This window comes from Molothrus ater, chromosome 5 (genome assembly GCF_012460135.2).
Source record: "Molothrus ater isolate BHLD 08-10-18 breed brown headed cowbird chromosome 5, BPBGC_Mater_1.1, whole genome shotgun sequence".
NCBI lineage: Eukaryota > Metazoa > Chordata > Aves > Passeriformes > Icteridae > Molothrus > Molothrus ater.
In genome coordinates, this window is record NC_050482.2 from 446,658 (window position 1) to 460,884 (window position 14,227).

The 14,227-nt window shown below is 69.3% G+C and overlaps 2 protein-coding genes across 2 annotated transcripts in view; one reads left to right on the plus strand and one right to left on the minus strand.

Moving 5' to 3' along the window:
• The window catches only part of LOC118697688 (RNA-binding protein 28-like), a 10,331-nt gene extending 4,598 nt beyond the window's left edge, over positions 1–5,733 (plus strand). The window contains exons 2-9 of the mRNA XM_036400504.2: positions 777–912; positions 1,709–1,773; positions 1,874–2,038; positions 2,923–3,057; positions 3,686–3,760; positions 4,564–4,865; positions 5,317–5,416; positions 5,498–5,733. Coding sequence (XP_036256397.2) covers positions 777–912; positions 1,709–1,773; positions 1,874–2,038; positions 2,923–3,057; positions 3,686–3,760; positions 4,564–4,865; positions 5,317–5,416; positions 5,498–5,629 — 1,110 coding nt within the window. The 3' untranslated portion in view covers positions 5,630–5,733. The remainder of the gene's footprint in view (positions 1–776; positions 913–1,708; positions 1,774–1,873; positions 2,039–2,922; positions 3,058–3,685; positions 3,761–4,563; positions 4,866–5,316; positions 5,417–5,497) is intronic.
• Positions 5,734–6,654: 921 nt separating this feature from the next.
• Positions 6,655–8,480, minus strand: LOC118698187 (leptin-like). The gene is made up of 3 exons (XM_036401296.2): positions 8,395–8,480; positions 7,700–7,863; positions 6,655–7,245 (listed from the first exon to the last, which is right to left on the minus strand). The coding sequence occupies exons 2-3, from the start codon at positions 7,847–7,849 to the stop codon at positions 6,880–6,882; spliced, it is 516 nt and encodes a 171-aa protein (XP_036257189.1). The 5' UTR covers positions 7,850–7,863; positions 8,395–8,480; the 3' UTR covers positions 6,655–6,879.
• Positions 8,481–14,227: the final 5,747 nt, after the last annotated feature.

Here is a 14,227-nt window from a genome sequence, read left to right on the forward strand (position 1 = left end):
GGAGTTTTTGGGAGAGTTTGAGGGATTTTGGGGGGTCTCAGGAGGTTCTGGGGGACGCTGTGGGTTTTGGGGGGTTCTGGGAGGTTCTGGGGGACGCTGTGGGTTTCGGGGGGTTCTGGGGAGGTTCTGGGGACGCTGTGGGTTTTGGGGGGTTTCGGGGGGTTCTGGGGGATGCTGTGGGTTTCGGGGGGTTTTGGGGGGTTCAGGGGAGGTTCTGGGGGACGCTGTGGGTTTTGGGAGGTTCTGGGGGACGCTGTGGGTTTCGGGGGGTTCAGGGAAGGTTCTGGGGGACGCTGTGGGTTTTGGGGGTTTCTGGGGGTTCTGGGGGACGCTGTGGGTTTCGGGGGGTTTCGGGGGGTTCAGGGAAGGTTCTGGGGAACGCTGTGGATTTAGGGGGGTTCAGGGGAGGTTCTGGGGCATGCTGTGGGTTTTGGGGGGTTTCGGGGGGTTCAGGGAAGGTTCTGGGGGACGCTGTGGGTTTCGGGGGGTTTCGGGGGTTCAGGGGAGGTTCTGGGGCACGCTGTGGGTTTCGGGGGGTTCAGGGGAGGTTCTGGGGGACGCTGTGGGTTTCGGGGGGTTCAGGGGAGGTTCTGGGGGACGCTGTGGGTTTCGGGGGGTTCAGGGGAGGTTCTGGGGCACGCTGTGGGTTTCGGGGGGTTTCGGGGGGTTCTGGGGGACGCTGTGGGTTTCGGGGGGTTCAGGGGAGGTTCTGGGGGACGCTGTGGGTTTCGGGGGGGTCAGGAAGGTTCAGGAGTGTCTGATGCCCCCTGTCCCAGGGCGGGGGGCTGCGCCTGGGGGGGCGGCTGCTGCGCGTGGACCCCGCCCTGAGCCAGGAGCAGGCCCGGGGGCTCCCGGCGGGGACAGCCCGGCCCCGAGGAGGCACCAGGAACCTGTACCTGGCCCGGGAGGGGGGTGAGTCAGGGGCCCACCGTGCCCCCCAGCCCCCCCGACCCCCCTTTCAACCTCCCCGTTCTCCTGGGGACCCCCAACCCCCCTTGCTCCCCAAATCCCCCACCCCCCATTCCCTCTGCACCCCCAGTGCTTCTCAAACCCTTCCCAAACCCCCCTGAGCCCCCTCTCTTCCCCACCACATTTCTCTGACCCCCCCAGAACACACTAATTCCCTGCCCCAAACATCTGCCCAGGCTCTCCCATTACCCCCTGACCCCACAAAATCCCAAAATTGTCCCATTTTCCCATTCCCAGCCACCCACCCAGGCTCCCCCATTCCCCCTGAGCCCCCCCAAACCCCTGTGACCCCAGTTCCCCTGACCCCATTTCCCACCCCAGCCATCTGCCTGGGTTCCCCCATTCCCCCTGAGCACCCCAAAGCCCCCCAAACCCTGAGCTCCCCCATTTCCCACCCCAGCCATCTGTCTGGGCTCCTCCATTCCCCCAAATGCCCTGTGACCCCGGTTCCCATCCCATTCCCATCCCAGCCATCCACCTGGGCTCCCCCATTCCCCCAGATCCCCTGTGACCCCAATTCCCGTCCCAGCCATCTGCCTGAGTTCCCCATTCCCCTGAGCCCCCCAAACCCCTGTGACCCCAATCCCCTGACCCTGTTTCCCATCCCATCCATCCGCCCAGGCTCCTCCCTTCCCCCTGAGCTCCCCCAGTTCCTACTCCATTTCCCACCCCAGTTCCCATCCCAGCCGCCCTCCCAAGCTCCCCCATTGCCCTGAGCTCCCCCATTCCCCATTCCCAGCCATCCGGCCGGGCTCGCGCGCTGCCGAGGGCGTCAGTGACTCGGACATGGCCAAGCGAGCGCGGGTGAGTGCGGCTCTGCGGCCTCGGGGGGCTTTGGGCGTCGTTGGGGGTGTTTGGGGGTGTCCCCCCTGGTGCCCAGCCCCTGACCCCCGTGTCCCCCCAGTTTGAGGAGCTGAAGCGGCGGCGGCTGCAGGACCCCAACGTGGCCGTGTCGCGGACGCGGCTGTGCCTGCACAACCTGCCCAAGGCGCTGGACTCGGCGCGGCTGCGCGCCCTGCTGCGAGCCACCCTGCGTGGCACCAATGGTGCTGCTCCCTGCATCAAGGAGGTGCTGGCCCCGATCACTCTGGGTCACTCTGGGTCACCCCGGGTCCCTCTGTGTCCCCCTGGGTCACCCTGGGCCCAAGGCGCTGGCCTCGGCGCGGCTGCGCGCCCTGCTGTGTGCCACCCTGCGTGGCACCAACGGCGCCGCTCCCTGCATCAAGGAGGTGCTGGCCCTGATCACTCTGGGTCACTCTGGGTCACCCTGGGTCCCTCTGTGTCCCCCTGGCTTCCCCTGGGTCACCCTGGCCCCAAGGCGCTGGCCTCGGCCCGACTGCGCACCCTGCTGTGTGCCACCCTGCACGGCACCAATGGCGCCGCTCCCTGCATCAAGGAGGTGCTGGCCCCGATCACTCTGGGTCACTCTGGGTCATTCTGTGTCACCCTGGGTTATCCTGCATCCCTCTGCATCAACCTTGGTCACCCCAGGTTACCCTGGGTTACCTCTGGGTCCCTCTGTGTGTCCCCATGTCCCCCTATATGTCCTTGTGTCCCCCTTGTGTCCTTCTGTGTCCCTTTGTGTCCTTGTGTCCCCCTTGTGTCCTTTCATGTCCCTCTGTGCTCCTCTGTCCCCATCGGTCCCTCTGTGTCCTTCTGGGTCCCCTTATGTCCCCCTGTGTGCCCCTGGGTCCCTCTGTGTCCCTCTGTGTCCCCCCTGTGTCCCCCTTTGTGCCTGCCTTGTGTCCCCCTTGTGTCCCCTTGTGTCCCCCTTGTGTACCTCTGTGTTCCTTTGTGCCCCTCTGGGGGTGCCCTGGGTGGGTTTTGGGGTGACCCAGGGGGTGGTTTTGGGGTGACCCCATCCCATCCCCAGTGCCAGGTGATGGCAGGAGCTGTGGGTGGGTTTTGGGGTGACAGAGGGTGAATTTTGGGGTGACCCCATGCTTTCCCCAGTGCCGGGTGATGCGGGAGCTGCGGGGCCAGGGCAAATCTTTGGGGTTTGCCTTCGTGGAGTTTGGGGAGCACGAGGAGGCCCTGGGGGCCCTGCGGCGCCTCAACAACAACCCCGAGCTCTTCGGGGCCCACAAGGTCAGTGGGGGCACCCCAAATCCAGGGGACCCCGTTTCCAGACCCCAGAGCTGCCCCTGGGATTTCCTGGGGTTCCCCTGGGTGGTTTTGGGATGCCCTGGGGGTTCTCCTGGGTAGTTGGGGGTTCCCCTGGGTGGTTTTGGGTGCCCCTTGGTTTTTGGGACATTCTGGGTTACCCTGTGATGTTTTTAGGGAGGTTTCTGGGTCCCCCCTTGTATTTCGGGGTGCCCTCGTTGTGCTGGGGTGTCATGGGGTTTCCGTGACATTGCTCAGGACCTCCCCATTGCTCAGGGGGTTCCATGGTGCCCCCTGCAAGTTTGGGGTGTTGGGGTGTCCCCCCCAGAGTTTTGGGAGCTTTAGAAGTGTCCTCTTGGTTTTGGGGTGTCCCCCTGGGTACTTGAGGGGATTTCAGGGTGCTCTGCAGTGTCTGGGGCGTTTTGGGATGCACCCCTGCTGTTTGGGGTACTTGGCAGGTGTCCCCCCCCAGTGTTTGGTGTATTTGTGGGTGTCCCCCCTGTTTCTGGGGCGTTTTGGGGTGCCCACCGTGGTGTTTGGGGTATTTCTGGGGTGCCCACCGTGGTGTTTGGGTATCTGGGGTATTTTTGGGGTGCCCACCGTGCCCCCCCAGCGCCCAATCGTGGAGTTTGCGCTCGAGGACCGGCGGAAGCTGCGGCTGCGGGAGCAGAGGATCCAGCGGGGGCTGGTAGGGACACCCTGACCCTGTGCCCCCTGACCCTGTGCCCCCTGACCCTGTGCCCCCTGACCCTGTGCCCCCTGACCCTGTGCCCCCTGTGCCCCCTGACCCTGTGCCCTGTGCCCCCTGACCCTGTGCCCCCTGTGCCCCCTGACCCTGTGCCCTGTGCCCCCTGACCCTGTGCCCCCTGACCCTGTGCCCCCTGTGCCCCCTGACCCTGTGCCCCCTGACCCTGTGCCCTCTGACCCTGTGCCCCCTGTGCCCCCTGACCCCTGTGCCCCCTGACCCTGTGCCCCCTGACCCTGTGCCCCCTGTGCCCCCTGACCCTGTGCCCCCTGACCCCTGTGCCCCCTGACCCTGTGCCCCCTGTGCCCCCTGACCCTGTGCCCCCTGACCCCTGTGCCCTCTGACCTTGTGCCCCCTGACCCTGTGCCCCCTGTGCCCCCTGACCCCTGTGCCCCCTGACCCTGTGCCCCCTGTGCCCCCTGACCCCTGTGCCCCCTGACCCTGTGCCCCCTGTGCCCCCTGACCTTGTGCCCCCTGACCCTGTGCCCCCTGTGCTCCCTGACCCTGTGCCCCCTGACCCTGTGCCCTCTGACCCTGTGCCCTCTGACCCTGTGCCCTCTGACCACTGTGCCCCCTGTGCCCCCTGACCCTGTGCCCCCTGTGCCCCCTGACCCTGTGCCCCCTGACCCTGTGCCCTCTGACCACTGTGCCCCCTGTGCCCCCTGACCACTGTGCCTCCCGGGGCTTTCAGTGCTGACCCCACACTGACCCCACACTGACCCCACACTGACGCCCTTTCCCCACAGCTCAAGGCCAAGGCCAAGGCAGCTGCAGGACCCACAGAGGGTCCCGAGGGAGCCCCGGACCCCCCCAAGTCACAGCCAGTGCCCCCCAAGTCACAGCCAGCGCCCCCCAAGGCGCAACCAGCGCCCCCCAAGGTGCAGCCAGCGCCCCCCGCAGGCTCAGGGGGCCCCCAGCCCCCCCCGGGGCCGCCCCCCGGGGCCCCCTGGGCCGGGTTCCGCACGCAGGGCCCGGGGCTCAGGGGGGCTCCCGGCGCCCCCCGCACCAAGGTGCTGGCCCTGCCCTCGCACCGCGGCCCCAAGATCAGGTGAGGGGGCCCTGTGCCCCGGCCTTGTGCTGCTTTGCTCCCTTTCACCCTCAGTGTTCTCCCCGCTTCCCTTTCCTTTTTCCCCGCTTTTTGTCCCCTTTGTCCACCCTTCCCTTTTCCTCTCCTTCCCCCCTTCCTCCTCTTTTCCTACCTCCCATTCTTTCATTTCTCCCCCTTTTTCTCCCCGCTCCTTTTCTCTCTCATTTCCCTTTCCTTTCCTTCTCCTTTCCCACCCTTTTTCCCCTTTTCTCCCCCGTTTTCCCTCCCTTCTCCATCCCTTTTCCCACCCCATTCCCTCCCTTTTCCCACTCTTTTCTCCCCTCTTTCCCCCAGACCTTTCTCCTTTCGCTCCCCATTTCCTTTCCCCCTCCCCGTGGGTCTCTGCCCCTCGGGACACCCTGGGGTCTCCCCCGCAGTTCCCCCTTTTCCCAATTCCCCTTTTTTTCCCCAGGAAACGGGACAAGGGGAAGAAGGCTCAGCCGCCCCCCAAGCCCCCCAAAGCCCCCAAGGCCTCTCGGCGGCGGGAGAAGCTCCGGGTGCCCCCTCCCCAGGTAGGCATTTGGGGTCTCCCGTGGGAATTGCCCCCCCAGCCCGGGGTTTTGGGGTCCCCCTGACCCCGCTGTGTCCCCCAGGGCCAGCGGCGGCGCCGGGGGGGCCCCGGGGGGGCCGAGGCGCGCTTCCAGGAGCTGGTGGAGAGGTACAAGAGGAAGATTTTGGGGAGCACCCCCGCCACGGCCCGGGGGGCAAAGTGGTTCGAGAGCTGAGGCTGCCCCAGCACCCCCCTGGCACCCCAAAACCCCCCTGGGGGTGCCGGGGGTCCCAAACCTTACAGGGGGGTCTTGGGGTGCTGCCCCCATGCACTCTGGGGGGGGCTGGGGTGGGACCCTGCCCTGGGTCCCTCCTGGCTCCCCCCAGGATTTGGGGGTGCTCCCCCCCCATGGCTCTGTGTCTTCCTGGGTTTTAATAAAAATGGGTTTTTTGAGGAAAATTTGGCTTCTCGGTGACCCCAAAACATCTCCCCGGGGCTGGGGGGCAGGGGGGGCTCTGGGCAGGGACCAGGAGGGGCCAGGCCAGCGCTGCAGGGGACACAGAGTGACACCACCAGTGACACCCATGTGTGTCCCTGTTCCCCCATCCCTGTCCCCTTTGTCCCCGCTGTTCCTCTCTCCCTGTGTCCCGTCCCTTTTCCCCTTTCCTGGGGGTCCCGGCCCCCCCCGTGTCCCCAGCCGGGCTGGAAGTGTCAGGGTCACACCAGGCCCGGGGTGGCAAAGCCACCAGCGAGTCATCAGCTGCCACTGAGTCACGGGGCCGTGTCCCCGTGTCACCCCTGCCCTGGGGGCCACGAGATCCCAGGGCCCCACTGTCCCTTGTCCCCCGGTGCCCCCGTGTCCCGGGGGGTCCCTTGTCCCCGTGTGGCCTCTGTCCCAAACGTCCCTTGTCCCCAAGGGTCCCATGTCCCTGGGATGTCCCTTGTCCCCAGGTGCCCCCATGACACTGCAGATCCCGTTTCTCAGGGGAGTCCCTTGTCCCCATGGGGGTGCTGTCCCCAGGGGTGTCCCTTGTCCCCAGGGGTCCCTTGTCCCAGAGGTCCCATGTCCCATGGGAGTCCCATGTCTCAGGGTTTGTCCCTTGTCCCTAGGGGTGTCCCTTGTCCCATGGGTGTCCCTTGTCCCATGGGTGTCCCTTGTCCCTGTGTGGCCGCTGTCCCCAGGGGTGTCCCATGTCCCAGGGGTCCCGTGTCCCCAGCGTTGTCCCTTGTCCCCAGAGTCATCAGAGACACGCCTGAGGCTGCTGGAAAAGGGGCTTTAAATTAAATAAATTAACAGTGACAGTAATAACAATAACAGTAGCAGTAATGTTGTAGAAAAAGGTGCTGGCAGCAGCTGGAGTCGCTCCGGTGCCCGCGGCCACTCGCGGTGTCCCCAGGGAGCTCCTGGTCCTGTCGGTGGGGTCCTGCTGAGGTCCCGGCCGTGTCCCCGCGGGCCGGGGGGCCCTGGGGGGCTCCCGAGGGTCCCTAACACGCGGGGACCCCCTCGAGGCGGGCGGCGACCCCGTCCAGGCAGCCGCGGAGCCGCGCCAGGGCCACCCCGGCCAGCGTGTGCGGGGCCTCGTTGGGCGGCGCGGGGGGCGCCGGGGGCGGCTCGCGGGGCGCGGGGCAGCCCAGCAGCGCGCCCAGCACGGCCAGCAGGCTGCGCAGGTTCTCCAGGTCGTTGGCCACCTGGGCCAGGCGCAGGTCGGCCCCGGGCAGCGCCGCCAGGAGCCGCTGGAACAGCTGGAGCCGCTGGGCGGCCCAGCCCAGCCCCGGGGGCGCCCCCCCGTCCGGGAGCGCCCCCTCCGGGACCCCCTCCAGGCCCGAGATGCGCAGGGTCAGCGGGAACAGCTGGGGGAACACACAGGGGGCGTCGGGGCTGGGGGGACCCCGGTTTGGGGCACCCCCAGCTATGGCTGTCCCTGCTTGGGGACCCCAACCCTCGGGGAACAGACCCCATCCCTGGGCGTGCAGACCCCAAATCTCCCCCAGACCCCATCCCTGGGCGTGCAGACCCCAAATCTCCCCCAGACCCCATCCCTGGGGGTGGCCGATTTGGGGTCAGACCCCCAGACCCACCTCGCCCCAGGCGCCCCTTCCTGGGGACCCCCCAAATCTGGGCACGGGGTCCCCCCCATGGCAGACCCCCCTGGAGACCCCACCCCACTTTGGGAAACAGGATCCCCCCCTAGTGAGGACCAGCCCCCCCAGTCTGGGACATGTGCCCCCCCCATTGTGGGTGTCCCCCCAGCCCCTCCCGGCTGTCACAGCCCCCCCCCCCCATTGTGGGGGTCCCCGGGGTCACCTGGAGCTGCTGCAGGCGCGTGCTGAGGGTCCGGGTCAGGGCCCGCGCGTCCGCCCGGACCCTCTCGAGCCGCACGGGGCGACCCCCGCCCACCGCCAGCGCCACCGCCAGGCACAGCAGCGCCCGCAGGGACGCACCGGGACCCCGCATCCCGCCGGCGGCCTCTGGGGAGCGGGGACACGGCTGTCACCCCAAACCCGCGCGGGTCAGCCCCGGGGCGCCGGGGGCAGCGCTGGTGTCCCCGGGGACGGGACAGCGCACCGGGACGGGCGGGAAGCGGCGCCGCTGGCGCACGGGGCGCTCGGCACGGTGGCACCGTGTCCCCTCCCGCACGTGCCGCTCGGGCCGTGTCCCTGACGCCTTCCCGGAGCCCTTTGGCACCTGTCACCAGCGCCACCGCGGCCCGGCCCTGACCACGCGGTGACAGCGACAGCGACAGCGCGGGCTCGGAGCGGGAGGGGACGGTCACGGTGCGCGCTGGGTCCCCGGGGCTGTGTCACCCCCCTGGGGGTACGGGACGGACACTGGGGGGACTTTGTCACCCACAGCTCCGGGATGGGGGGGACGCGGGGACGTGGGGGACACAGGGATTGGGGGGACACGGGAGGGAGGGACACAGGGATGCGGGAACGTGGGGGTGTGCTGGGACACGGGGACGGGGGAAACCGAGGGGACACGGGGACAGTGCCACTCACCGGAGCCTCGCACGCACTCGCTGAGCCTGGAAGGAGACGGTGCCGGTGATGGAGGGACACGGGGACCCCGCCAGTGCCACCAGCCCACCGGCCGGGCGGGGGCGGCCCGCGGTCCCCTGGGTCACCCCCGGTGTCCCCGCGGGGCCGGGGGACACGGCCGGTGGCACTGCCACCACCTCGGGGACAGCAGGGGCCGGGGGGGACAATGACGGGGACAAGGGGGTGCCCAGACCCCCCGGGAGCTTCGGTGCCAGCCAGGCCCGGGAGAGTGAACCCGCAGGTGCCCTGGGGACGGGGGGGACACTGGGGACCCCCGGGGGTGACACAGCAGAAGCCCCCCGGGTGAGGGGACCGGGGGGATAACCCAGGGTGGGGGTCCCAGGGAGGGGGCGGGGGATGCCCCTGAGCGGGGTGTCCCTTCCACGGGGTCGGGGTGTCCCTGAGCGGGGTCGGGGTGTCCCTGAGTACCTGGGGGTGTCCCTCTGTGGGGTTTGGGGTGTCCCTGAGTACCTGGGGGTGTCCCTCTGGGGGTTTGGGGTGTCCCTGAGCAGGGTGTCCCTCTGGGGGTTTGGGGTGTCCCTGAGCGGGGTCGGGGTGTCCCTCTGTGGGGTTTGGGGTGTCCCTGAGTACCTGGGGGTGTCCCTCTGGGGGTTTGGGGTGTCCCTGAGCAGGGTGTCCCTCTGTGGGGTTTGGGGTTCCCTCCGGGGGTTTGGGGTCGGGCTCACCTGGTGGCCCCGCGGGTCCCGTCGGTCGCGGCCGTGGCTCCATCGCGCCGCCCCCGTTTATAGCGGCGGGGCCGCTCCCCGAGCGCTGCCCGCCCCCCCCCCCCCCCCCGCGCTGCCCGGGCCGGGTCGGGCCGGGGGGGCCCGGACGCCTCCAGGGGGTCCCGCAGCAGGAGGAGCGCGGGGGGCCCGCGGCGAGCCGGGGACACCGGGATGGCTCGGGGGGGTCCCGGGGACGCGCGGGGGCTCCGGGGGGTCCCGGTTTCCCACTGCCCCCCCCGGTCCCGTCCCCCCCCGCGCATACGTGCCCAGGTGAGCGCAGCCCCGCGGTGACGCGTGCCCCGCGCGCCGTGACCGCGCACACGCGCCCGTGTCCCCCCGTGTCCCCCGTGTCCCTCATGGCCCCGCGCGCCTCGCTCGGTGTCCCCCCACCCCACGTACCCCCAGTCTCCCCACAGCGTCCCCACGTCCTTCATGTCCCCTCCTCGTGTCCCCCCTGTGTCCCCCCGTGTCCCCTTCGTGTCCCCGCTTGTCCCCATAACCCCCCTCTGTATCCACCCTTGTCCCCCCGTGTCCCCGCGCGTGGCACTCGCACATCGGGCACGGGATGGGGACAAACCAGGGACAGCACCGGTGTCCCCAAGGGTCCCAGGTGTCCCCCAGGTGTCCCCAGGAGCCCCCAGACCCAGGGGACACCGCCAGGGTGACACGGGGGGGGGGGGGGCCGCTCTGTCGGGGGCACGGGCCACCCCCTCCCTGTCACTGGGGGGAAGAGAGGGGTCCCGTCCCCACCTGTCCCTGTCACCCCCGGCCCGGGCTGTCCCCGGAGGGAGGGGCTGTCCCCGTGGGGGTCCCCGGGCGGGGCTGTCCCCGCGCTGGTGACGCCGCAGTTGGTGCCACCACGGCGGTGACACTCGGCAAACACCGCGGTGGCCCTTCCGGGAAGGGCGGCGGTGACACCGGTGACACCGGTGCCCGGCAGCCGCTGGCAGGGCCGCGGGGCTCTGGGGACACGCAGAGTGCCAGCACGGTGACCTGGCTGACGTCACGGCCTGTCCCCTCCCACCTGGCATCCCTCGTGTCCCGCTCCCGTCATCTCTGCCAGCACCTCGTGTGTCCCCAAACCTTGTCCCAGCGGCCCGTCCCCACTGTCCCGCATGTCCCCAGCCCTGTCCCCATCCCCTCCAGGGACCCGTCCCCGTCACCCCTGAGTGTCCCCAGGGGGTGGCTCGGCCACCGGGAGCCCTTGGGCCCCTCCCCCGTCACTGGGCAGCGATGGGGACCCAAACTGGGAGCACTGGGACCTGTTGTGCCCCCCCCCCCCCCCCCCGGCTTGGTGTCCCCCCGGCACCCCCAGTGTCACCTCCCCCCCGCCCTGGGGTGTCCCCAGTGTCACCCCCGCAGGTCCCCGGCCGTGCCAGGAGCTGCAGTGGCCTCGTGTCCCCATTCCTGCTGTCGCCCCCTCCCCAGCACTGCCCCCCGTGTCCCCGCTGTCCCCCAGCACTGCCCCCTGTCCCCTGTGTCCCTGCTGTCCCCCCCTCCCCAGCACTGCCCCCCGTGTCCCCGCTGTCCCCCAGCACTGCCCCCTGTCCCCTGTGTCCCTGCTGTCCCCCCCTCCCCAGCACTGCCCCCCGTGTCCCCGCTGTCCCCCAGCACTGTCCCCTGTCCCCTGTGTCCCTGCTGTCCCCCCCTCCCCAGCACTGCCCCCCGTGTCCCCGCTGTCCCCCAGCACTGCCCCCTGTCCCCGCTGTCCCCTCGCTGTCCCCCCACTCACCTGGGGTCCCCGCTGGCTCGGCCCCCCGCGGATGCTTTTTGGGGTAAGGGCTTCCTGGCTGGGGAGGGACAGCAAGCCCAGACCGCAAAAAGACCCGAGAGGGACAGGGACGGTGGCCCCCGGTGGCACCGCGGTGACAAGGGAGCAGGTGACAAGGAGGGACGGGGACGGGGACACGCGGAGCCCCCGGGACAGGGCCTGAGGTGGGACACGGCCAGCCCCGGGCTGTCCCCTGTGCTGGGGACACTGCCACCCACCCCTGTGTGCCACCCTGTGTGCCACACGTCACCTGCCGTGTGCCACCTGTCACGTGTGCGCTGCCATGGTCCTGGCACCCGTGAGAGGTGGCACAGAGGGACAGGGACATGTCACAGAGTGATGGGGACAGGGCACAACACCCTGACACCCTGGGGATGTGGCACAGAGGGATGGGGGTGACAGAGGGACAGGGATGGGGCATGGAGTGACAGGGACATGGCACTGAGTGATGGGGACGTGGCACAGCCCAGTGGGGACATGGGACAACATGGAGGAGATGTGGCTGTGACGGGGATGGCACAGAATGGCGGGGATGTGGCACAGAGGGACAGGGACATGGCACAGAGTGACATGGATGTGGCACAGAGTGAGGTGACATGGCACACAGTGACATGGATGTGGCACAGAGTGACACGGGTGTGGCACACACACCAGGGGACATGGCGCAGAGCGATGGTGACATTGCACAGAGTGAGGTGACACGCACAGAGCAATGCTGATGTGACACAGAGTGATGTGGACACAAAACAGACACTGGGGATGTGGCACAGAGTGACATTAACATGGCACAGAGTGACATTAACATGGCACAGAGCGATGGTGGCACGGGACAGAGCAGTGCCACCAACTCCTACCAGTACATCCAGGGTGTCCCCAGGCTCCTGTCCCTCAGCCACCAGAGCACCAGGGGGTGGCAGGCAGAGGAGCCAGTCCTTGGTGTCACCGGTGGAGCCGTGCTCGGTGTCACTGCAGGAGCCATTGCTCAGTGTCACCAGCGGGGCCGGTGCTCCGTGTCACCTCAGGGGCTGTTGCTCAGTGTCATCAATGGGTCCAGTGCTTGGTGTCCCCTCAGGGACCCTTGCTCAGTGTCACCGTGGCTGCCAGGTCTGTGTGTCCCCCAGCACTGCAGGGACGTGGCCCATGGCTGATCCTGTCCTTGGTGCCACTGGCTGGGTGGCAGCGCCCCAATTCCAGGTGTCCGAGCCGTGTCCCAGGGCTGGTGACAGGACAAGCTCGAAGCTCCATGGCCGGGCAGTGTCCCCATGGCCCTGTGGCCGCTCTGTGGCTCTGTGGATGGTCGCTGTCCCCATGGTTGGTCGCTGTCCCCGTGGTCACTCGGTGGCTCTGTGGATGGTCACTGTCCCCATGGTTGGTCACTGTCCCCATGGTTGGTCGCTGTCCCCATGGTCACTCGGTGGCTCTGTAGATGGTCACTGTCCCCATGATTGGTCACTGTCCCCGTGGTTGGTCGCTGTCCCCATGGTTGGTCGCTGTCCCTGTGGTCACTCGGTGGCTCTGTAGATGGTCACTGTCCCCATGATTGGTCACTGTCCCCATGGTTGGTCGCTGTCCCCATGGTTGGTCGCTGTCCCCGTGGTCACTCGGTGGCTCTGTGGATGGTCACTGTCCCCATGATTGTTCGCTGTCCCCGTGGTTGGTCACTGTCCCCGTGGTCACTCGGTGGCTCTGTGGCCAGTCCGTGGCGATGTCCCCAGCTTGGGGTCCCGGGTGTCCCCAAGGTCCTTTGTGGGGGTCCCCTGCTGGTGGCACTCCGGGATCCCCGGGGCAGCTCCAGGGCTGGTGCCACCTGAGGTGCCACCCCAGGGACAGCAGGAAGCGGCTCTGAGGCCACCACTGATGGCTCCTCACCGACGTCACCTGGGCTGGGCTGAGGTGCCACCATCACCTGCCAGCAGTGAACGTGTCCCTGCTCCAGCCCACGTCATCCCCAGCCCCTGATCCTGCTCCACCCCAGGTCCCTGTTCCCCTCCCATGTCCCCGTCCCCAACCCACACTCCCATCCCCATCGGTGTCCCTGTCCCCACCCCGTGTCCCCATCTCCATGGCACTGTCTCCACCCCATATTCCTGTCCCCATCCCCATCCATGTCCCTGTCCCCATCCCCATCTCATGTCCCCATCCCCATCCACGTCCCCATCCCCATCCATGTCCCTGTCCCCACCTCAGGTCCCCTCTCCCACCCCTGTCCCCACCCTGCAGCCCCACCACGCAGGTGACAGGGATGGTGACGCTCTCCTGGCTGCCACCCCCATCCCTGTGTCCCCCTGGGCCAGCTCCAGCCAGAGTGGGACAGCCTGGGGGGACGCGGCCAAGGCCACCAGGGCCCTGTCACCCCTCGATCCCGGGGGGACATCCCTGCCACCCCCTGGTGCCGAGGGAGCCCCGTTTGGAGGGATGAAGGGGACACAGGGGACATCCCTTGGTGGCTGTGCCGGCGGGACCTGGGGGTGGCTCCCCCTCACCCGGGGGTCCCCCAGAGCTCGGGAGGGGCCCAGAGGGGATGGGGGGGACGCAGAGGGTCCCTGAGCGGTGCCGGCCCCGTGGGTGACCGCAAGGGGACAGTGACGGTGACAATGGCCGTGAGTGGCACAGACCTTTCCAGATCCGCCAGGGCGGCTCTGGGGTCCCTGGGTGGGGAGGGCGGTGCCGCCCCCCGAGGGGGGCTCTGTGTGACCCCCCCCGGGGGCAGCTGGAGCCGAGGGACCCCCGGCGCCCCCCTGGGACAGAGGGGACATGCGGGGGGGCAGGGAGCGGCTCCAGGGGTGTCACGGGGGGGTCCCGGTGGGGTAGGGGGTGTGGGTGCAGGGCGGGCACCCCCGGGTCAGCACATGGGGAGGGGGGGGTCCTGGGGGGTGACACTGGGGGTCCTGGGCCGTGGGAGGGGGGGCACGGCCGGGGGGGCCGGGGCAGAGCGGGGGGGGGTCACGGGCTGGGGTGGGGGCAGGGGGGATCCCTTGGGTCGGGGGCTTTGGGGTCCAGGGGTCCCGGGGGGCTGCAGGGGGGGCTGGGGGGGTGCCGGGGGACTGCGGAGCGGGGTCCGGGAGCTCCCGGGGCGCCGGGACGGGGCTCGGGCCGCCGGGGGTCCCGGGGGGCTCTGGCGGCCCCCCCTCCCGCCTGTGCTGTGCTCGGACGGGCAGGGCGGGGGTCCCGGAGGGGGCGGGCGGGGGTCCCGGGGTTAGGGGGGGCGTCCCCGGGGTGGGGGCAGATCCGGGGTGGGGGGGGTCCCCTGGGCGGAGCGGGGGTGGGGCGGGGGGGGGCACAGGGGGATCCCGACCCC

Bases quoted from the DNA above. Each gene is read 5' to 3' on its own strand.
- LOC118698187 (XM_036401296.2), bottom strand. From the start codon at position 7,849: ATGCGGGGTCCCGGTGCGTCCCTGCGGGCGCTGCTGTGCCTGGCGGTG. The intron at 7,246-7,699 runs GTGACCCCGGGG...GTGTTCCCCCAG, and splicing joins CGCGCCTGCAGCAGCTCCAG to CTGTTCCCGCTGACCCTGCG.